The sequence below is a fragment of the Siniperca chuatsi genome, linkage group LG7, assembly GCF_020085105.1.
Source record: "Siniperca chuatsi isolate FFG_IHB_CAS linkage group LG7, ASM2008510v1, whole genome shotgun sequence".
Taxonomy (NCBI): Eukaryota; Metazoa; Chordata; class Actinopteri; order Centrarchiformes; family Sinipercidae; genus Siniperca; species Siniperca chuatsi.
In genome coordinates, this window is record NC_058048.1 from 26554200 (window position 1) to 26577899 (window position 23700).

At 43.7% G+C, this 23700-nt stretch overlaps 1 protein-coding gene and 1 long non-coding RNA gene across 3 annotated transcripts in view; one reads left to right on the forward strand and one right to left on the reverse strand.

The window, feature by feature from the left end:
- The window catches only part of cdon (cell adhesion associated, oncogene regulated), a 32029-nt gene that overhangs the window by 2125 nt on the left and 6204 nt on the right, over positions 1 to 23700 (reverse strand). Inside the window, exons 2-18 of one of the 2 annotated variants that reach the window (XM_044202605.1) lie at positions 17976 to 18070; positions 16431 to 16569; positions 15441 to 15719; positions 14776 to 14922; positions 14399 to 14542; positions 14018 to 14308; positions 13656 to 13925; positions 9735 to 10009; positions 9090 to 9264; positions 7419 to 7535; positions 6534 to 6737; positions 5825 to 6006; positions 4857 to 4962; positions 2814 to 2936; positions 2362 to 2553; positions 1303 to 1598; positions 1056 to 1135 (exon numbers count right to left, since the gene is read on the reverse strand). In XM_044202605.1, coding sequence (XP_044058540.1) covers positions 1056 to 1135; positions 1303 to 1598; positions 2362 to 2553; positions 2814 to 2936; positions 4857 to 4962; positions 5825 to 6006; positions 6534 to 6737; positions 7419 to 7535; positions 9090 to 9264; positions 9735 to 10009; positions 13656 to 13925; positions 14018 to 14308; positions 14399 to 14542; positions 14776 to 14922; positions 15441 to 15719; positions 16431 to 16569; positions 17976 to 18070 — 3115 coding nt within the window. The remainder of the gene's footprint in view (positions 1 to 1055; positions 1136 to 1302; positions 1599 to 2361; positions 2554 to 2813; positions 2937 to 4856; positions 4963 to 5824; positions 6007 to 6533; positions 6738 to 7418; positions 7536 to 9089; positions 9265 to 9734; positions 10010 to 13655; positions 13926 to 14017; positions 14309 to 14398; positions 14543 to 14775; positions 14923 to 15440; positions 15720 to 16430; positions 16570 to 17975; positions 18071 to 23700) is intronic. The other variant, XM_044202606.1, reaches the window with a different exon arrangement.
- Positions 15612 to 18084, forward strand: LOC122879003. Its single transcript, XR_006378607.1, has 3 exons — positions 15612 to 15750; positions 15849 to 15907; positions 17888 to 18084. It is a non-coding gene; the product is annotated as an uncharacterized LOC122879003 (long non-coding RNA).

Below are 23700 nucleotides of genomic sequence, written 5' to 3' on the forward strand. Positions count from 1 at the left end.
GGTTTATAAGGTGCCCGTGTGTGAGGGCTCACCCACTGACAACTCTCAATGGTGCGTCACATACTGCTCTGGTTCTTCCTCTGCAGATATCTATGGGTTTTCCGCCAGACACAGAAAACCCTTGTGTTAATATTCCTAACAAAGTGCAAAACAATGACAGCTCTAACACAACTGGAGCACTCTCGCACAGCTGCAAAAGGAGTTTTCAACAGTTGAACTGGAGATTAAAGCTCTAGTCTCACTGCCTCTAAATAACTGTGACACATTGTGGTTTTGCTCTCCGGTGAAGTTCCCAAACGCAGAAAGTTTCACGCAGCGAGCTTCACCATGTTTCCCTGCACTCAGCTTCTCTCTATTGGCACATGATTGAATTGTGACCACACCCCCTCTTTTCCCAGCAGCCAGAGGAAAATAAATACAGGGCTCATTAGGTCTGCTGCCTGGGTGCACACAGGGTAAACTGTGATGCTGGGGACCCTTAAGTACATAAACAGGACTAGCAGCAGGGGAAATATGTGTGTGTGTGTGTGTGTGTTCTCTTATGAAATATGAGCAGTGCATTTCCTTGCTATGTCCATATGGCTAATCTTTTTCAGTTTTTTCCAATTTTCACCCAAAAAATACTGATTTTTTTAAAAGGAGCAGATTGGTTTAACCTAACCAGTCTGCCCACCTAAAAGTTGCTGTGCTTCCTGCTGCGGGGAGACACCTATCGCTGTAGTTTAGAGTGATTGAGGTGCTCTTGTGACAAACACAGCTCAGAAAATTTTCCGTTAATAGAAATCAAGCTGCGGGTTATGCACCAGAATCCCTTTAAATAAGTAAAAAACAGGAAAACTACAGAGTGTCATTGGGTTGTCTCACAAGTGACATTTTGACAGATCCGATTCTTGCCTGGATTTTTCTATTATTGATATTTTTCCAAATTACACCCATTCTTTAATAATCAAAATAAACTAATAAATTCCCAGATTTCTAATACCCTAATATGTACAAGATGAAGATAGCAAAAGATACACAATGCTAAATTAGATTAAAAAGACTTCTTCCCATACCTGTTATTGTTGCAGAGGTTTTGACAGCTCATACAATCAGACGACTCTGTTTGGGGAAGAGCTGTGTACATGCCTCCACCCTGACAAGAGAATACAAACACTGCATTTAGCCAAACCAAACTGAATTTGCACCTGCTGATGTAAAATACCACACTTGGTCATTTGATACTTGTATATCATGGATATGAATAAGGTGTCCAGTCTCTAGGTTTAGAGTACCATGTGGTGTTTGGACTGCAGAACTCACGTTATGGTGGTGGTGAGGGTGCGAGTGCTCGCAGTCCCGAGTGCTGTGGGGCAGGGTGCCATCGTGGCCGTGTGGGTGGCCAGGTGAGAACAGGCTGCCGGAGCCGTTGAGCAGCGCCAAGCCGTTGGGGAGTTTGTGGTGGAGGTGATGACACCCTTGGGGTAACATGGGGCCACTGTGCCCGTAGCCCCCATGGACTCCCCCAATAATGCGGCTGGAGCCAGGCAAAGTGGTGTACTCGAGAACATGGCCATTCATCTCTGTTGGCTGATACATGTAGCCGGGTGGGTCATACTCTACAGAGAGAGAGAGAGACAGACAGACAGACAGACAGACAGACAGACAGAGAGAGAGAGAGAGAGAGAGAGAGACCGGTTTGAAAGTCTGATCTAGCCTAGTTTAAGGAACATTCATCACAACAACAAAAATTAATTACTTATCTACTTAGCTAGGTATTTAACCTTAATATTTCCTTGTTTTCCCCCCCATACTTTTTAACCTTTTGGATATGAAATAAATGTATCTCTTTTTTGTATCTGAAGAGCCACTTTTAGATATTTGTCAGTGTGCAGCCTGTCAGTATTAAGCACTGAAATTTGACATGGAAACTTTGTCAGAATCTTCTTAGTCTTTTTTATTTTATCTTTATCACACAGAAAGTAAGAACCTGTGACTCAATATCAGCTTTTTGCCAAAATCTTAAAGCTACAAAACCCCAAATATTTACAGATCCAAAAGGTCTGGTTAAGAGTCTATCCAACAATGGCAAACACTTTTGCAAGCGCAGTGGGATCCATATATGAACTATGAACACTTGGAATATGCTGCACAAGCTGTCTTGGGGCCAACTATCTTTAAAATGAGACAACTAAAATGGAGTTAACTCTTTGTATGTGTGCTGCAGACTCATTTTAAAGTGAACTACAGTAAAACTTGGAGCGAACACAACAGACGCTATATGATAGATGGTTTTTAATACACGTTATCTAAAATCTCACAGTCTGAGCAGCAACTACTTCTTTTATGCTCGCTTTGGGTTTAGTTTGTCTATAAACTCACTGTGCATGTTGTTCTGCTGGCGGTTCCTCCATAGACACATGGCAATAAAAGCCAGCAGGATGAGCACCATGACTCCCAAAACACAGCCCACAATCAGATACAGCAGTCCTCCAGGTGGGCTGGGCGGCTCCTGCGGGTGGGGACCAGGTGGGGTGATGGGGTGCTGGCTGGGCGACCCCGGGGACTGACGTGCTGCAGCAGAGAGGGAGGAGGGGACATGAGGAACAGCTTTTTACCCGCCAGCAACAAGGAAAAATAACACAGTACCAAACTATAAAATGCAAACCATTGTTGTTGGTCTCATAAAACTCAGTACATTTATGTTGTGTAATTATGATGATCATTCCCGTCATTAAAATTACTTTCCAGAAACATGCCGGGACTTCTGATAAAGTGGAGGTCTGGCTGATGCATGAGTCATTTCTTTTGTGGTAAAGTTTGTGTTTTCTTACCTCTGGTCTCACAGATCATGACGTTACTGTATTCACTCTCTCCCCCATCATTAAAGCACTGCATCTTGATATCATAGGAGGTCTCAGGCTGGAGATGTCCAATCATGTGCCAGTGTTTTACACCTGAGAAGGCGGAAGAGAGGGAGGAGGAAAAAAAGGGGGACAAAGGTGAGAAATCACTTCTTCTATGAGCCGGTGTTGACTCACATTGCTCCAAATTCTGTGTAAACTCACAATCAGTATTTCCTTACTTCTCTTCCTTCTCTTCATGTCTCACACTTTCACGGAGGTCATGTTCTTTCATGCTTTCGCTCTCATTCACCCCCTCCTCTTTCTTGCTTCACCCCCCCCCTCTCTCTTACTCCGTCAGTCCCACGAGGGCCCAGACAGTTGCTTTACTCTAGACGAGCTCCATATATGGCAGCTTCATGTTTATCCTGGCTTGCCTCCAGTATTCTCACACACACACACACACACACACACACACACACACACACAACTACGTGCTCCGAGAGCACAGATGAGACGACAATCTTCAACATGGAAACGCTACATTTCCAACAAATGAGGCTGAAATAAGCTGCTGTTCTTGTTGTGTTTTGTTTAATATGAAGTTTAATAAATCACTGCACATGTGCTACCTCTGCCCCAAGGTAGATTTTTACTGTTTTAAGTGGGGACAATAAAAGAAAGCTGTTGCTAAATCTAAATCTACTCTGTGTGGTAAATCAGAATTAATACACAAGCAGATGTTCAATACACAAATTAACAGAAGTTTGTGATCAATCACAGATTTCAAATATGCAGTTTTAAACAAGACACAAGAAGATTATGTGAGGAGAAAGTGACTACAGCAACATGTAGGGCAGGGTACTGAACCACAGTACTCAGTGAGTGCAGATCAAAATGTGACCGTAGCACCAACAATCAAATTGCTGGTTACTGAAAGTTTGCGTCGAGTGGTTTGTCAGATTATTAGTTTTGTCTTGTTTTGAGAAAGTTCTTATACAGCTAATTGTGTTAAGACATTTCATTTATACATGAACAAAAAAAAGGGATGTAAGTATGGTATCCAAAAAAGTATTGTGTTGGTACGGAAACTCTGGTATCATATTGGCACTAACATTTTCAAAAGATAAAGTAAGCACAGATAACCGGATTTGCAGGTAAAAAAAAAAAAAGACATATTTCAAATGATTGTCAAGTCATGTTTTAGCAGAAAAATTAGACAATCCTTGTAAAAAAGAACATAAACTAAATAAATAAAAAAAAATGGTGCAGTCTATGTCAAATTGCCAAATCAATCTGCCACAGTGTCTTTTTTGATGCTGGGGAGCCAAAGTTAAACTTAAAAGTGGCTTTGACACTGGTTGCAAAGTTTTTAGATGTCTAGGTTATATATTACTTTTTCAACAGCATGTAAATAATTCAATAGCAAGTGGAAGCAGGTCATAACTATACATTGAAATACAGTCATTGAATTGCTGTGGAAACAGTTACATAGATATCCAGATATCGAAAACACTTTTTTGACTGAATTTAGCCCATTTGTAACCAAGATGTATTGACATCTTTTGACCTTCAAATCCCCAAAACACTGCTTACAGGGTACCCTGCCCTGCAGACATTTGTCCCTGACAGTTTGGAGTTAGTGGAAAACTAGACGTTCAGATGTTAAAGAGTTGGGCGGAGTGAAAGGACGTCCCTCCTTCCCTTCCTGTACCAGGCTCCACTGTTAGCATTCCACCCAGCAACCTGAGCCCCTCTCCTCTGGCTGGGCTCATATTTCAGCTCTGGCAGCCATTTATTAAAAACAGATTTCAGAAAGCCTTGCTGCCCAGGGACAGCACTCTCTATAAATCAAACAGCAGAAATGCCTCTCTTCACTACAGCCCACTTTTGACGCTGAGTATCCGTTACCCTCTGCAAAGTGTGAGCTTAACATCTGGGACGGGGCTGTCGACAAACAATCTACACCAGCTACACACTCAATCTGCAGCGGAAACACATGACACAAACATTAAAACTAGCATTTCCACTTACCTTCAACCATATCCCTTTTGTAGTCGCTGTCATTGTCGCTGTCTGTGGGACGGTAGTAAATGTAGAAGCCTTGGATTGGAGTGTTGTTGTTACTCGAGGGACTATACTGGATGGGGATGGAAAAAAAGATTACGTTAGACTACAGCAATCTGGTGGGCAATTATTATACAAAGAGAGGAAATTTTCCAGCAACTAATGGCAGGGCTTGTTATCAGCAGATGTACAGGATTGCGAGCAAGATCGTGATTGCACTGTCTGTCTGAAGTTCAGGAAATAATGAGAGTGTCTGAGGTTAAGTAAATGTGGGGAACTATCTACATCCATCTGCAGCCCAAACAGTTGTGAGGAGGAGAAACAGCTTTGAAGAGAGCAGAATCAAAACGTAGACAGACAGGGCCTCTTAATCTCTGTTAGAGCAGAGCTCTAAATCAGCACAGCTGCTCAATTAAAGCTTTGATTAAGTCTCAAGCTGCCAAAGAACCACCAGCAGCTCAAGCACAGGTGAGCCAGCTGGAAAAGACACTACATCGCCCAAGTTATTCTGTCACTGGCTGGTCTTATGCTGTGGCAAACAGTAAAAGTATGTTTACTTAAGTATTGTTCTTAATACTAGCATTTTGAGGTACTTTATACTTCTACTCCAGAGCTGTAGACTTGACATTCAAGACTTGGGGACAAGAGATTTAAATGCACCCAAAATGTCTGTAATAATCCCTTATTGCACATAAAAACTTCCAAATAAGTTTGTATCAAATCTGACTGTACGTGTTTCTTGCCTCATCAGACTCCTGTTTAGCGATGCTGCTATTTTTCCAGATCTCAGCAATTAACTTGGTGTGTACAACGTAATGTAAATATCACTGACAGGGATGATGCCCAAAACTAGGAAAATATGACCCAAGTTATAAAAAGTTAAGGAAGTAAGAAAAAGATCTATAAACGTCTTCCTATGTCAGTGGTGTACTCACAGTCCAGCGCAGCATGATCTGTGTGTCACTGATGGCGTCTGTGGATGAGATGTGAGGTCCGACCACAGGACGGTCTGCGATCCGCGGGCTGGCTTGTGGCACCTGATATAGCTTTGAGGGAATGCTGTGAGGACTCTCGCCGTACATGTTCATGGCTACGACGCGAAACTTGTAGGTGGAGCCTGAGAAAGAAATACAATGATATGTGCAATGTTATAGTACAGTGGTGCTGAGCAGTATTATTATCCTTATTAAATTAATTAATTCCTCTTTATTAATCACACTGTCTTATTTTATTCTTTGAGAGGTTTATTCTGTAGGTTATCTACTTTTTACAAATATTGTGAGACAGTAATAACCAAGCTGCAAAAAATATATTATCGTTGCATCACAAAACAATGACTGCATGTTTTAAACAATTTGGGCGTCACTAATAATAAACTAAAATAGTTAAATATCAGCTGGCTGGATGAGTCACTCTTGTGTGCAGCAGTTAAACAGGTAACATTAGTCTGGATTAACTTGATTAAATTGACTGCTAAAAATAAAGATAAATGTAATCATAGCATCAACTGATCATTTAAGATCTGTGTTTTTCCTATTTGTTTTTTACTAGGGGGAAGGATCAAGAAACCTCTATCTGGGCAGAGGAATCATGTCATGCTTCACTGGACTGTAGAGAAAAGTTTTGAATTATGTGAAAGCTCACCAGGCTCCAGATTGCGAACTTCCACAGACAGCTTGAGAGGCGAGATATTATCCGCAGCCACAACCCACTCTACACTGCGGCCACGTCGGTACTCGACACGGAAAGCTGTGATCGGAGACCCACCGTTGGCTCTCGGTATCCAGGTGACATACACAGAACTTTCAGTCGCCATGGAGATGGTGGGGCGATCGGGGGCCTCGGGTACTGGGACAGAAACAAATAAGAAAAAACCTTTGAGTCGTGCAAACTTCTGTGAATCCAATTAAAAACACAAAGAGAACTGGCAACCGTCATCACTGCGTCCCAACTCATAAAGATGGAACAAGTTCACAGAGAAAGAAAAAAAAGAAAAGAATACACATCACAGTGAAGCAGCATGCCGTGGAGTAATGTGTACTTACTGCCTGGGCTCTTAGCCACAAAGTTAGAGAGGGCAGGAGAGTGAGAGAGAAAAGAGGGTTAGTGAAAAGACCAATGGACCAAAAAGTTTCAGCGAAGTAGGCCTGCTTGTAATGTGAGTAAAACACACACACACACACACACACACACACACACACAGATGCACACACTCAGATCTAACCCTAAAGCCGTGTACAATATCACAGCTTTCTGCTTACAGCATCTTTCACCCAAAGAGTCATTACCGGGTGTCAACTATCATTTCACTGTTTGTACTCCAAGCCAGAAAGAAACAAAGCAGACCTTATCTAAACATTAAGCTCTGAGATCTATTCAACACAGTCCGGTCATGAACTCGACTATAACTATCTACATGACAGAAAGCCCCATAACTTCCTCAGAAACATCATTTTCTGCACACAGACCAGCAGCTACAGCAGCAAAACAGGACTTTTGAAGGCAGTCGATGATTGTGTCTACACCTACCTCTGTCGTGTATGACGACACCAAAGTGTGTGTTAGGGGTTTTGTCCTCTGGAGCTTTGGGGGGCACAGAGATGATGGGAGGCTTGGATGGATTCTTGTTGGAGGTGGTGCTCTTCTCTGAGAGAGGAAAAAGAAAAGCTGGGAATAAGAAAAACAAAGCCCAGCAGGTCTTCAGTGCTATCAGTTCCACCAAAAGCAGTTTCCGGAGCTGTTCGGATGTTATCAGGGTGGGATTCAGGCTTAGCTGTGTTAGTGTGTGATGTGAATGTGTTTCCAGTTTAACACTTTTCAGATTCTTAAGTAAAGATAAAAGAACAATAATGTTGTACTTTATTTATTTCTAAACAGGGCCATAGTTATCACTGTCCTCATTATTGCTTCTGGGTATTTGAGGTTTTTATTTATATACATTTGGCTGATTCTGATATTTTTTGGACTTTTTTTGACTGTTTGTAAGCAAAAAAAAAAAATGTATTTGGATTTAGTACGTCTCCACCAGAATTGTATTTCTGGCAATGTGGACAAGGTTTTGAAACAAGCATCATGTAGGGAGATACATTTTACAGAAAATATAATTGAACAGTTAAATGAATAAATATAATTTAAACAAAAAATTCACAGACCTTGTTGAGGATAAGCCAATTATTTCTGAAAGAGGTGGCATTGTTCTGGCGAGTTTGGAGCCGCATCTGGACATAAGAGCCTGGCTGCCATTTTTTTTTAACCACCCTTGGGATAGAATCATATGTGTGGGTTTTGGCAGTATTTTACATATTTCTGACCAGGGAACATTTTGTCAACCCTGCTGTTATAGCATTATTGTTCGTTTTTGGAACATTTGCGGTTGTTCTTTTTTTCCTAAAAAAAAAAAAAAAATTCACAACCATTCACTATGATTATGATACAGATCATTATGATTGTCCAATTATAATCCTAAATGGAATGTGGTGGAAGTAGTCATATAAAAGGAATAATCTACCCTCAGACACAGTACATGGCTGTATATAATACATTTTCAGTCATCCAGCAGTTATTCAGTGTCATCATTTTTTGTTTCGGTGTCTTCACTTATCCTCAGCCTGTCTCATCTGCTTCTTCTTCAGTTATTAATCTTCCTTAGTCCACACAAACTGTGAACTAATTTCATTTTGCTAGGTGCTTGAGCCAAAAGTCAGCTTGGTTGACAATACTTTACGATGCTTCCTCTTCCTCTTTCATGAATCACGAACATAACGTGACTATATGGGTTTGCACTGAAGGTAGAGACACAAATATCAGCCCAAAAAGCTACAGTACATTTTCTTACACCCCTGCTCTCATGAGACTGCTATCGATGGAGAAAGAGATGCATGTTTCTGCCTCTTCTCCAATAAATTTCTTCGTGAATGTCTGTTGAATGTCAGTGCAAAATCTCGAGGGCCAGAAACAACCAGATGCTCTTTAACGCAGAGGAGCGGACACCCAAACCTTTACTCTTGATGTTTTAGGCAGCTGAAAATGTGTTGGAAAAGGGGGTAAAGTGGTGTCTTCCAGTGGTCAGTTATTACCAGGAATACCAAAAGAAACACTAAACAGCCTAATACACACAGGAATTCAAGATACACTGCTTATAACAGCTGTTTTTAACAGTGTTTAAGTGTTTTTTCGTTAAGAGCCAGCAGTTGGACTGACCCTTGCCGGTGCGGAAGGTGAGCATGGCTGCCTGGCCCTCGCCTGCTGAACTTCGAGCCACCATCAGCACCTCATAGAGACTGGAGGACTCCAGCTCTGACAGCCGCAGGGTCTTCTCACTGCCAGGGACACGAACTGTATGCCAACTCCCAACCACTGTTCCCATTTCATCGACCTGACACACACAGACACAGACAGATGCCCACACACACACAGACAAATACAAACACATGACTAACTAAAAATGAAAAACAAAATCATCTGTCGGTTCTTGAATCCTCCATAGTTCAGTCTCTTTCCGAGCCTGATTAACAGGGAACGGCCTCAGAAACAATCCCTGTGAGATTTATGTCACAATTTCCAACTCAAAGAAAACTAAGTCCCGCTGCCAACAAAGTCTCAACTAGTATCGCTGCAGTTTTATAGTCAGAGTGAGGTTATTACTGAAGCAAACACAGGAAAATGACCACGCCTTCAGTCAATTCAGGTCCTGGCCCTACCTTCTTTATTGAATGTACAAATTACATTCGCCCATTCTCAGTTGTTTTATGCAAAACGGTCATGTGTTTGCGGTATAACTAAACTCTGTCTTTAAGACAATGGCAAGAAAGAAGTGAAACATGGCAGCGTGTATTTTTCACTCACCTTACGGTATTTGACAAAATAGGCGTTGATTGGACTCCCTGCATCACGCCCCGCTCTCCACTCCAGGTCATACACATCAGGCTTGTGAGTCTGAGGTGGGCTGATGATGATCGGCGCCTCTGGGGTAGGACGGTCAGCACTTCTGTCTGCTGGCAGGTTGATCGTGTCGCCTTCGTCTTCGGTCAGGAAGCGCTCGTGGCCCTCGTCACTCTGCATGGGGTGCAGCGATGGTGAAGCCTCCAGCAGCACACCAGCAGTGGAGCCCAGCTGCGGATCTGTCAGGGAGAGAAATCAAAGGTTAAAAAATATATCTGGGGTTGTAACAATCAGATCACAGTTCAGTCAGATGCACAATACTTTTAACAAAGCTGGGATAAAAACAAACTGCGACAAAATTCCTTGTTTATTCCTCCTTAGATGGGAAATGTGCATACAACTGTTTTCAGGATTCTTCCTTTTTAAATAGCTTCTCATAGAGGTTTTAGTTAAAAATGCAATCAATTGTCTCGTTTTGGTGAAAAGTAGTATTTATACAAACATTTCTTTGTCTAGATAAAACTAAACTGATGAAAAAAATGTCTCTGTGTTTAGAGGAAATGTGCAAACCTCGTTGGGTAACATTCTCCAAATTTAAACATCTTCACAAAGACTCATTTTAAATTTCTGAAATAAGACAAGATTTTTTTTTATTTCAGGGCAGCAGCTGAGACATTAAATCCATTTAATTTTTGGGATTATGCATAACAAATACTTACTACCTTTTGGGAGTCACAAGCAATCAAATTTAGTTAATATTGCAATCCATTTTTCAGCTCTAAAATGGATAATGTCAAATTTTTGCATCACATTTCTAAATGTAACTGATGAATCATATATGAACACTGCAAGATAAAAAAAAAATTCTAATTAACATACTGTATTTCTTGTATTTACTTAGAGCCTGAATCTAAGTTGTGCTGAGTTTTGGACACTCGTCACTGGAAGAAGCACAATGTAATAAAAGCTGAAGCAATGGCAACAATGATACTCAGTCAGTGACTAACAGAGGTGGCCCTACATGTCCACAGAGGACAACCAGTGCTGGAAAGTTTTACATTTGGAACAAGCCTTTTAATCTACATAAAATAACAAGAAAAACCTGGACCTCTGCAGCACTACATAATCATGCTTTGTTTGTTTTTTTCATTAAATCTTTGCCAGAGCCAGAGCGGTCCACCTGGGCAAATCATGCAAGCTGGGAGCCTTATTATGGCTGACACCAGTTTGGCAGAGCTTGGGTGGAATTTTTCACAGACGTTTGGAGGACACTGAGCACAGCCTGCAAGAGCAGGGACCGCTCGACTCTGAGCCACACCACTGAGGTCAAAGAGCGCCATAATTGAATATTAAAACCTAAACAAGTGAATAAGGAGGTTAAAGCAGCAAGGCTTGCCACAGGGGCACACTGCAGGGTCCTGGGTCCAGTTTCGGGCTGTTTTGTGTGCGGCAACAGTTCACTTTGTAAAACAAACAGGCCCGGAGATGGTAACACTAGACCTGATCCTGGGAGTGTGGCCAGCTGCCACACATTCCACACGCCAACCATTAAAATACCGGAGAGAATCAGATCCCAGCACTACATCCAGTCCTACACACTCTCTCCTGCTCATTCCCTCCCTCTGCCCTCCAACACTCTGGCCTCTCCACAGCTCTGACTCATAGCTTAACCACAGCCGGGGCTCCTCCTCCAACACACTGATACAGGAGGAGGCAATTAAGGCCACAGGGTCCTCACCATCCTTATGGAGAGGAGTGATATATCTTGAGTAAGTGCTACTACACCTGGACAGAGATTCAATGCCAGGTCCTTCCCAGAAAAAGGTCAGTCCACACACCTGGGAGTAAATGTGACAGTAAATCAAGAAGGATTACCAGCAGAGACAAGAGCCGCAGTTTGGACAGAGCTCAGCTTATTGGAGGACAAGTGAATATATTTTTTTTGTATTCCTGACTGATTGCCTGGATGTCACAATAGGTCCTTCCTGATGTGCTGAGGAGGTGGGAGTTTTGACTAGGGCTGCAACTAATGCTTATTTTTATTTACAACATACAAAATTTAGCGATTTGTTGTTTCAATTAATCGGTTCATCATTTGGTTTAGAAAATGTCAAGATGATGTCTTTTTTGGATCATTAAATAACATATTAATGGATTATCACAATTTTCTGTCAATCAACTGATCAAATAGTCATTTCAGCACTTGTTGTGGCTATGGCGGGGCTGCTAGCTTTGTCATTTAGGAGCAGGGGAGCACATTGGGTGTTGATGGGAATGACAGGGAGGTAACAGCCAATCGCATGACAGAATAAGGACCCCACATCTCCCCTGTGGTACATCCCACTTAACAGATAAAAGCAGGGAGTTGTCATGGTGACGGAAACAACAATACCAAACAGAAAACCAAACATATTTCAGATTTCTCTGTGTGATGAATTACAACAGCAGACTACACACATCAATGACACTGTTTACCTTGAATGCAAAGGGCATTCGATAAGCTCCAGTGCCTGGTACCTAAAAAACAACCAAGCATAAACTGACCTCAGAGTGTTTACCTCTGCAGGGCATTTCTCGCTTATCAGCTTCATATTCTGTTTTTGTGTAGAAATATGGTCTGCAGCAAAAGACATTAAATCTCATTCTTCTTCCTGTGGTCTGTGGAAGGGGAGCAAATGTTTTGCAGTGAACTCGCCTGATCCTGTCTGATTTGTACTCCCTATGTACCGCATGTAGCTGTATTAATCATTCTGCAGATAGAGGGGCGAGCTGAGGAATGGGGCCCTGGCGTTATGCGGCTGGGGAAGGAGAAGAGGGGAGGCTTGGAGGAGAGAGGTGGAGGGTTGTGATGTATTAATAAATAAAAGGCAGTTGTGTATGATGTTGACAGCTGGGTGGTCTGGTCCTCGTCATAACCCTCCACGGCTACTCCTTACATTCCAGTGTCCGGGGGTTTATCCCCGACGGCGTGCACAAAGCTCACTCTCACGCTCAAGCTCAGTTCAAGGCTCAGGAGGAGGGCGGCCTTGGCTAAGCCTCTCCTACCAGCCCTCAGAAAAACACACACACATTCACACTCAAAGAGCAAGGACTCCCTGCAGATACTGTATGTGCAGGCCCACAGAGATCCCGCCTAGTAAGATGCCTTAACCCTTTCCAACACTAGCAAAACAATTTAACAATTTACAATTATGTGGCATTTCTCAAACTGCTCCCTTTTGTATCTGCGAACTCTTGAGCTGTGCAAGCTCTCCAGTAGCTGCGTACAAACTCATGTTGTTATGTTAGTGATGATCTCAAAGTGTTACACAGTGGCAATGCGGCACTGGATCCAGTTTTATGTTGCTTTGAGTGTTACGAAAAGGGAAATTAAAGGGGAACAGGAAGGTTGAATACTTGTTTAACTGAAATTTAACCAACAATTTTGATCATCGGTTAACTCATTTATCAAGCAAAAAAGCCATGCGTGGATACTGCAGCTCTGTGAGGACACACTTGATTTAAACTTTGTAATTTGAATATCTTTGGGTTTTGGACAGATAAAATAGGCTATTTGAAGACGTCACCTTTGGCTCTGTGAATACTCACACATATTCACTATTTTCTGACATTTTATAGACTGATTCATTGTTTAATATACAAAAAACATTTTTGACAGATTAATCAACAATGAAAATAACCCCTAACACCCATAACCCCCTAAGAAACTCTTTGCCCAAACATGACTTGAGCATTTCATTACTTGTTGCCTGCTTTTTGTAAGCTCTCAGTGGGTTTGAGGCATTCAGTGGGTTAAAAGATTTATTTATTACTAATACAAGCTGAGTTGAGATAGCTCCATATTAAAGCCAAGTAACAAATTAGTTTAAGATAATTGATATATACCTGACTGCGTCGTAAGCATTCCACATGACTGTGCCGAGCCAATCCCGTTGTCCAGCAGACACTGAAACATGCCCTCATCCTGTGGTGTCACGTCTGTAATAACAAGTGAGGATCCAGAGATCTGAAAGCGGTGCGATGGGGTGATGTGGTCAGCGTTGAACAACCAGGTGATATTTGGGGAAGGGTTTCCTTTTGTTACGCAGGTAAAACGAGTGGAGGAGCCAAGGGAGACGAGCTGGTTGGTCAGGCCCTCTGTGATAGACACAGGCTCTGTGGAGGAGAGGCCGAAAGATTAAAATCTCCACGAGGTCTACTGCAAACAGTCCCCACATCCCCACCACCCTTTCTTGTCTTTTTCTTACCAAGAACATTCACAGTATAGTTAGCGCTGATCACGGTCCCATGCTCGGTCTCAGCAGCACAGGTGTAACTCCCTTCATCGCTCCTCATCACTGTAACAAATGCCAGGTTGTTGTGCAGTCGTTGGTGAGAAGGCCCTGGTGTGACCTCTTTACCGTTCTTAAACCATTTGGCTGCTGGTGCAGGACTACCAGACACGATACACTCCAACGTCAGCGGCTGTGACTGCTGCACCAAAACAGTCACTGGGGCAGTGGGGTAAACTATCTGCACTGAGCGGGCGGAGTCTGAATCTAAACAAACAAATGAACCACGTTAGTAGACGATAAATATCGAAATACAGCTGAGATTCTGAATCTTAAATTAAATGTCATCAGACTTACGTTTCACTGATAGCTTAGTACCATGAGGCTGCATGACAGTTTCCCCAGTAACGGGGTTGAATGCACCACATTTATACATGCCCTGGTGCTGGGCTGAAACAGAGATAATCTGGAGATTTCCAGACGGAAGAACTAAATAGTCATCTGAAAAGAGAAGAAAACCGTTTCAGTAATAGCACGGACAACTTCCACAGTATCAAGATAGTGTAGATTGTGTAGATAGAAATATTAACAGCATAAATAGTATCAAGTAGCAAATCTTGGAATTTCTAGTGTTTCACAGTTTATATCATCATATCGCCAACTTCTAGTGAAAGGCATTCAGAACTGATTCAGAAACCAAAAAAGAAACATTTATTTGCTGGTTTCAAACAAACCTGTTGACACTTCTATCCGCTCCCCTCGTACTCTTAGTCTAGGAAGGGCTGGAGGGACGCTGTGCGGGAGAGGACACTCTATAAGAACAGTGCTGCCTTCCTGCACTGATAATGACCGCCGTCGGCCATCTTCATATTCTGATATTTCTGCAGCGATAGAGAAAAAGAAGACTCCTTCAGTTAAACTCACTTCATGTGCAGAATATTGGACATTTAATATGTGCTGAATATCAGCACAGTCAAGAACAAAGGCGAATGGAGCTACTTGAGTTGAGCTGTTTGTGTTGGATCACTGGGTTTGTTTATTGTTGCAGTGTGTGATTCTATTCTGTCTGATACAGTTCCAGATCAGGGTCAATCCCTTAGTGTAGTATCCAACAGCAAGCAGCATCCCAGCAGGAACATAACACACCACACAGGAAAGCCCAAGGCTCATTAAGGATGCTGGTCAAGAGGCATCTGGAAGGGTGCCCGAAAAAAAACTCCTACTGCTTCCTTCCCCTTCGCCACTCAGCAGCAGGCAGCCGAGGACAGACATTCTTTCCAAGTGTTCAACACTCACAAAATGGCCTTCCTTTTTTCAAGGCAGCTTCCTCTCTTTCTTTCCCCCCCTGCTTTGAAGTGAGTAGAAGTATGCACAGAAGGGTAATTCCCTGCATCCGTACCTGCTATGGCCACACGCGCGTGGCGGCTGGCGATGGCTGGCCCGTGGTCTAAGTGTGCCACACACTGATAAACGCCAACATGGCTGGGCTTAAGGGAGGAGATGGTGAGGGAGTCCTTGGTGAGCTCCACACCAGGCAGGGTGTCCTGGTCCAGAGGAAGGCCTCTGAAGCGCCAGGAAACCACAGCTGAAGGAGGACTTACTAAGCAGCGCAGACGAGCAACAGAGCCTCGACTCTGAACCAAGGAGGCAGGCTCAGAACGGAAAGAGGGATATTGAGCTGGTGAGGAGACAGGAGCAGAGAAAAACAGGTTTGGAATTTTGAATCACTAATTTTATTATAGATGGTTGATTAGCCCAAATTACAAAACACATATTCTCATGCAGATATATTTTTGCCTCCACGCAGAACAATACAATGGACACATAGCTATCTCCTGGACAAACAGCTATCTGCATGGCTTTGAGGTAAGTGCGAAATAGTTTTTTTGTAATTTGGTGAACTGATCCTTTAAATGTGCAACATCTACTAAAACCATTGGCTAGCGCTGATGTCTTTATCAATTTTCCTGATTAAGTTTGACTTTTAGACACAAACTATTACTTTTTGCAATAATTAATTTTTTGGCCACTTGGGAGCTAGAAACTCCACAACAAGCTTATTTGGAGTCATGGTTGCCTTCTAAGAAAAATATCTGGCTCTTTAGCGGCTATAAGTACCACTTTCTTCATCAACTAATCTGTCTGCCGTTTGGTGCTGGGCAGGTAAAGTACATTAGGTTTATCAGAGCTTTTTTGCTAAAAACAGCAGCCATGCTGCTAGAAAATGAATGCATGAATGAAAGCTGCTTAAAGCTGCAGAGTTGGTGAATTGGTGAGAGAGGGATACTTTTCACATTACACAATCATTTGCTCCATTGTTAATATAAAAATAATTGTGGTTTTTCACCACTTCCATCCATGTTGAGCTAAGAGTAGGACAACAACTTACATGAGCAGCTGATAAGCAGGTACTGGCTGAGACACAGCACAGTGGACAGGAGGACCCTTAGGCCACTGTCCATGGTGCACTTTGACCCCTGCCAGCAGTCGTGTTGCCCAGTGTGCACACACTTTTCTGTTGAGCAAACCTGCAACACACAGAAGAGGGGAAAAACACATCAAACCAGAGCTCTGCATGGAAACATGACAGCATCTGCATGAGCAATAGAAGAGGTGAGACAGATACAAATGACAAAACAAGCTGGAGGAGGATTTCAGAGGTGGATCTGAGTGGGGGAAAAAATCTATTAGGTTCCAAATGAATTCTGTACGACAATCCTTCTAATCTTCACGACACATCCTCTTTACACACTCCTTGATCTCTCCACCTCCCACCCTCTCCTCTGACCCCTCTTCTCACCCACTTCAGTGTCTCCACAGAGACTGGAATGTCCAGCCTCTTTGCCCCCTGCCTCTCTCTCCCACTGGGCCGCTGAGATCTCCCGCTAATGGAGTGGCTGTGGAGAGACTGTCGCCTCACTCTTAATATCACTCTCTTGTCACACTGTGTTGCTTCCTCATAGGTTCACTGTAGCCTGAAGTACAGGCCCAGACACACTGGAGGGCAAGTAATTAGGAGCATTCCTCTATCCTTTTCAACCTGACCCTCTCTGACTGCGGCACCTCCTCCTCCTCCTTTTTCTAAGAGTAATCCGGGCAAGCTTTGATCCCAGGTTCCTGGTTGGTAACCAGGGTTTGAGCCTGAGGCCGGATGGACAATGGCTGTCCAGCTGTGATATTCACACTGGCGCTTCGGTGGCTCGCAGACGTTAGCGGAAGGGCCGACCGGGGCTGAGGGGTGGGTCAAATTAAAAGGATGATGTCTGGGTGGGATCAGTGAAGCTGAATAGGTTTCTAACCCTCATTCTCAAACCTAAACATTGTTTCATCTGCTCGACACTCAAGCAGGTCAATTTGTTTAGCCTCCTCTGAAGACAGTAACGGTGTAACACTAACAGTTTTGTATAGGGCTGCAAAGAACGATTATTTTCATTATTGATTAACCTGTTGATTATTTTTCTCTAAAGAAATGGTGAAAATTGCCCATCACAATTTCTTAGATTTCAAGGTGACCTCTTCAAATTGATATTTTCTGTCCGACTAACGGTCCAAAACCCAAAGACATTCAATTTACAATTATATGAAACAAAGAAAACCAGCAAATCTTCACATCTGACAATCTGGAAAAGCTAACTGTTTTGCATTTTAATTGATAAATGACCCAAACCATTAATCAAAACTATTGTCGCCTAATTTTCTGTTGAATGACTAATTGTTTCAGTACTAGTTGTGAGTGTTGCTAGTGGGATGTTTGTTCCTCTAACCAACGAGACACAGATGCTTTATCCATGTACTCATTCTCACTCTCTTCATCTTGCTCTCTCTCTCTCTCTCTCTCTCTCTCAGAGTGCATCCTGAGCGGAGGAGGAGGAGAGAAGAGAAGAGACAGGAAATAATAAACTCTCCCAGCTCCTGGCTCACGCCCCCTTCTCACCCTGAGGTGAAAGGTCACGGAAGAGCAGAGAGAGGGTGAACCAGCGGGTGTCTGATGGCCCTGGACCAGCCCCCAGAGGTCATCTCCAGCTCTCTCTGTTTCACACACACACACAAAAGAAACATTAAAAACAGTCATGCTGCTTTCTCAATAGTGTCAGTTTGATTCTGACTGAATTGCTACAACAACAACAATGAACAGCTGTAATTTTGACTTTATGATTGAACATACTACATTATGTATGTGGTCTACGCTCTGCATCTCAGGCTCCAGTTTAAGTGTGTGCATGCTCATTCAGGCAGATCAAACCCACATCTTGCAGGCTAGCATTTCTCCATCCCACGAGTTGCAACAGGCCCTGCACACTGGCCCCATGTCATCACTGGAAACTATCTTTCTGTCTGTGCCGGAATAATGATATATAATTACAATAATAACAACAGCACTATAAAAATGCACAGCCAAGCGCAGGCTCATTGGTATATGGTATGATGAGAAACTGGCGCTGATTCTGTAAGTCCCTCTCTCTGTATCCACCTTTCTTTCTCTCTCTTATTTTAACCAGTTACTTCCTCCCAACGGGTGTAGCAGTTAGGCACTACAGCTCCAACTGGGTGCCCTTGTGTAAACACACACACAGCTGCCTATCTGGCCCATCGATCTGGCGCAACAAGGAAACACAGGGGCATAATTCCTGCTTCTTATCTGTTTGGCTTTCCTTTGACATCCGCCACCATGAAGCCGCCTCAGCGGAGACAGACACTGTGAGGATATCTTGTATCCCTCATCACAGAGAATCGTCCTGATGCTGGCAGCACTGGCTGCATGGAAAGGCAAGTCCTGCTTCCTCCTGCGTAGACGCCCAGACAAAAGCTGGAGTGGCCCTTTGACAAGGGGAAGTCCCTGTCAAATGAAGTCTGATCAGCTTGAGAGTCATATCCTCTGGTCCAATGTTGATCTGCGACCAGCTCGCTCTCTCACTCCTCTGCTCTTCTTCTCAAAACTCCAGACTATACTTACTTAAAGGAAAAAAATTCTGTGTTCCAGATTTCCAACTCCTATCCCATATCTGATCTTGTGTTACACTCTGTTTTTGCACTTATGTTGTAGATGCATGGCCATTTTCAGGCAGGATCGACCAGCTATGAATTGAAGAGACATCCTACGTAGAAAACAGACTCTGTGCAGTTGAAAGCTGATATACAGACACAGGGACAGTTTATGAAAATAAATGGAGGATAGTGTCAGTGAGTTCAAGTGGAAAAGTTCCTATTTTTTTTGGGTGTAGGGGTTGACCCATGTATGCTTGGGAAATGTTTGACTGACACCTGGCTTAAGTGTGTGAAGGCGAGAAAAAACAGCAGTCTTCTTAGACAGCTCGTGTCCCTCATTCAGCCTTTGTAACTCAGTTTTTTATGTATTTTATCTGTCAAGTTCCCTTCCAGAGGAATCCATAGTAGAGATATACTGTTGAGAGACAGCACCTTTATTTATCTATCTTGGGAGTAATACAAAACTCAGACACAGGAATAGCACCACATATCCCCTTGTAAGACAAGAGGGATCCCTGGTGATGACACAGGAGAAAATAAACACACTGACAGGCTGCCCTCAGGGAAGGGAAAGGGGTTTGAGTTGTGGGGGGGTTAGCACCTGCACTTCTTTTTGGCCTCCTTTCTGCAGAAACTACTTAAAGTCCCATCTGCCCGCATATGGACCTGGCCCATATCTCTGTGATATTGGGTAAACAGGGACAAAAGCAACGCGGCGGAGCATCAAAGACCTGGAGGGCAGAGGAAGAACAGGTCACAACTGGTGCTGCTGATTGCAGAGGGGGCTTGGCCTTTCCACTTCACAAGATTGCACAGCTGAATAAAAGCCAACAGCAAACATGAAGCAGCTCCAATGCTGATTCGATAACAGGGACCAATCCTGACTACTCCGACAATCAATACCAGAGTGGTACAAATCCAACAAATCAGAAAAGATTATCAAAAAAAGAGAGAATTGTGAGAAATGCCTGGAACTGAATGAAGCTCAGAGTTCGGGTTAAAGATGTTAAGGGAAAGGGAGCAGTGGGGTGTAAGAGAAAGAACAAGTCTTTTCTGGTATGATGGTCTAATCTGACCTGTGCGCTGAAGCTGATTCACATGCTATACCCCAAACCTGTCTGCACACGCCCCACAACTCACGGACAGAGGATCTGCAGCACACACATTCCTCAGCTCCACACACACACACACAGAGAGAGAGAGAGAGAGAGAGAGAGAGAGAGAGAGAGAGAGAGAGAGAGAGAGAGAGAGAGAGAGAGAGAGAGAGAGAGAGAGAGAGAGAGAGAGAGGACAACGGACACACAGAAAGAGACACACACACACACACAGGAGATGGGAGATAAATTCAAAACAAGAATATGAGAGGAAATGGGGGAAAAGCATATGAGAGATAATAGAAAGAAAAGGTCTCTGGGAGAGGAGTAAAAGGAGATGGGGGTATAAAGAGGTGAAACATTCACTGGGAGGTGAGAAGTTGCCAAGCCCTGACTTATTTCTCCTCCCTCTTTATTTGGCTCGGAGATAGAGACATACAGATAATGGCTGAGAGCGCATCCACGTCTACCAAAACTGACTGCAGAGCCTCCCAAGAGAAGAGCCTCTAGGGGACCATTATGGGCTTCTTCTATTGGTCTGGGTGAGCCCACAGAGGAAACTAACACTGGGCCTCTGGTATGGCCTAACTGGTCTGATTAAAGACTGAGACATTATTAAAAGTGGGACAGACTTAGGGAAGGGGAGTGAGCTAAAGAAAGGGAGAGAAAGAGAGACATGATTTGGAATCAAATAAAGGAATTAGTAGGGGAAAGAAGATGGGTCCTTTTTGTTTTACAATGACAAAATCACATTCAAGGGGTTTAGTCAATCCATAATACAAAATGACTGCCCTTGTCTAAACCTGACATCCTGCAGAAAGTTAATGCAAGGCTCCTCAATAAATCATTTAAACTGTGTGTGACTGCAGAAGACAAATGAGATACATCTTCAAGGACAGTCTGCTTTTCAGACACTGCTGTCTCTCTGTGCGTGTGTCTGCAAGAGGACAGAGCATAAGCAATCGCAGGGAGGCGCAGGGTGACGGCGGGGCCAAGCGGGTCTCAGCACCCAGTGACGCCGCAGCCCTTGCAACACCGCCGTGGTGTGGGATCAGTCGAGAGGAGGAATGAAAGGAGAGGCCCCCGGGGATCAGACAGTCACATCCCACAAAGCCCTGTTTACTAAGGACACACATCCCCCCTCCTCCCCCGAAGATCTCCGTTCACCAAAGCCCGACCCTCCCAAAGTGCCAGGGCCGGGACCTGGGAGACAGCGCTAATTCCACCCCCAGGCTTGTTGGCCGAGGACACAAACCGAGAGCTGAGAGGGGAGAGAGAGGGAGGGAGGTAAAAGATTGAGACAGAAGGGAGAGAAAGTGGGGACTGAATGGTACAGTATGTAAGACCCATCTTAATTGGAGATTGTTCTGCAATGTCTTGTTTTTCCTGGGAATCTGTGAGGGGGAGGGACAAGAGGGTGGGGAGGTACGGTTGTTTCCCAAGGTCCTGAACAGCAGGATTAACCACAGGGGCGAAACTCAATAGCGGCCTCGGACACTGGAAACAGATCCCCGGGTATCGCCACCATACAAGGCCACCTCGAGACCTTTTGCAAAGCGCACGTAACGAACAACCCTTCCCCATTGTCGGAGCTCTCTGGGCCCTTCCGGCTGATTTCACAGGCCTTTCAGCCCACAGGGGAACGTCTGCTCAGACGAAAAGGTAATTCTGATGGAAAGGAGGAATGCACAAGAAGACCGTCTTGCCCGCAGGGTGTGTTATAACACTGATCTCCAACATGTGCCAAGAGTGTGATTCATCACGCCAGGCGAGAGGGGAGCTGGGATTGTGCAGCCGTGGCACCGAGGAAGAGGACGCCACAGATTCACATTCCTCAATATCAGCCTTGATTAGAGAGATGCTGGGAAAAAACGTTGATGCAGGGGGGGAAAAATGATCAAGTTTGCCAAATGTCTTGAAAATGTCCACCTTCTCTGGGGGAGTTGAGACACTATCTGTGTTTTTATAAATGCTATTGTGTGGCCTGTGAACTATGGGCATACAGTGATCTGATCCAGCTGTCTCCACCCTTTCTCCCGTCGGTGAAGTCTCTCGTCCCTCCCCAACTCTCCTGGATTCCATCACTGGCTGGGTCTCTACAGCAACAAGCAGCAAAGACGCAGACAACAGTTTCTGTTCAGTCTCCTCCTGATAGGTCCCTGGCTGCTGACCAAAAGTACTTTCAAACTAAAACATATACTGAATAATGTAATTTCATGTACATGTGCAACAAAAACAAAATGACAGGGTGTCCAAATAGATGCTAACAAGAAACTCAGTTTTGCTAAGTCAGTATTTAAAACCAACCAGAAATAAATCTCAACTTTCAGGGTGTTTGCCTCTTCTTTGTTTGTCACTTGTGCGGGACAGAAAGCCTCGCCTGCGAAAACCTGAACTCCACCGCCAGTCAGCAGAACAAAAAGAAACACATTTAAAAAGGTTAAAATATAATTAGTCTTCACCAATTCCACAAATCTCTTGTAAAAACCCAAACAAACCAACCAGCTCCCTTGTACGTACAAGTTTGAAGACCCAAAGATAAATATACAGTCCCAAACAGAGTGTGTAAATGCTTTATTTAGTTTGTCTAAATGTTTATCCGTCTTGCCTTGTAACACTCCACGCTTGTTGTACGGCAATCGAGTGATCACAAAACAAACTTGGTGGTGATACGTCAACACACAGATCATCTGAGTTTCCACTTCTGGCCCTTGGTCAAATTGTAAAAACCTCTCCAACATATTTAGGGTCCAGGCTGCTCATTGCTGCAGAGTTGGAGGTGAGAAGAGCTTTTGGCAGATGACATAGTGCTCTGGTGGCGCCAAGAGAAACACAACCTCATGACAACAGCAAAACACAGCAATAATACAGAAACCATGGCGTATGCTAACTCAGTGCATTCTTTGTGTAGGTTTGTGTGTGTTTGCTACTGTGTAAGAGCACCACAAAGAGATGACAGTGATTTATTTTACTTGATTAAAGTCAGTCAAACCAGAGATGTGTTTCCATCTATCACAAGGCAGAAATACACCCCACAGTGTGTTGAGTATCTGCTACAATCTCAAAAAAATCCCAGAACAATGCAGAAGGCTGGACCAACCATATGTTTTATCCTTCTGACTTAAATTCATCTGCACACTTTGAATATCTTTCTATAAATAAGGGGTTCCATTGCTCCCTGGGGGGCTACATCTTGGAGCAGGGAAGGCCCAAAATGGCACCCACAACCACAGGTCTGGAGGCAGGCAGCAGCAGTACCCACACTGCCTCACACTCTGATCTGGGAGAAAACAACCCTTCAAACAAGTAGCCTGTTTGTCAGCCGGAGGGGAGTGCCAGCCACTAGTTTTGCCTTAATATAGTCTTGCTGATCCTTGCGCTGGCTTTTCAACAGCACACACATTCTGGTTCGCAGAAACCCATGTCAGATGTGACTTATTGGTTCAACATTTGAAATAGAAAGCTGTGGTTGCTCACAGTTTCAAGAAGAAAAGACTTTTGGGGCCCGCGCTGACGCGACGGTCTAAGTCAGGAATATTTAGTAGGGTCAGTTTCAGGAAGGGAAAAAGAAATGAATCT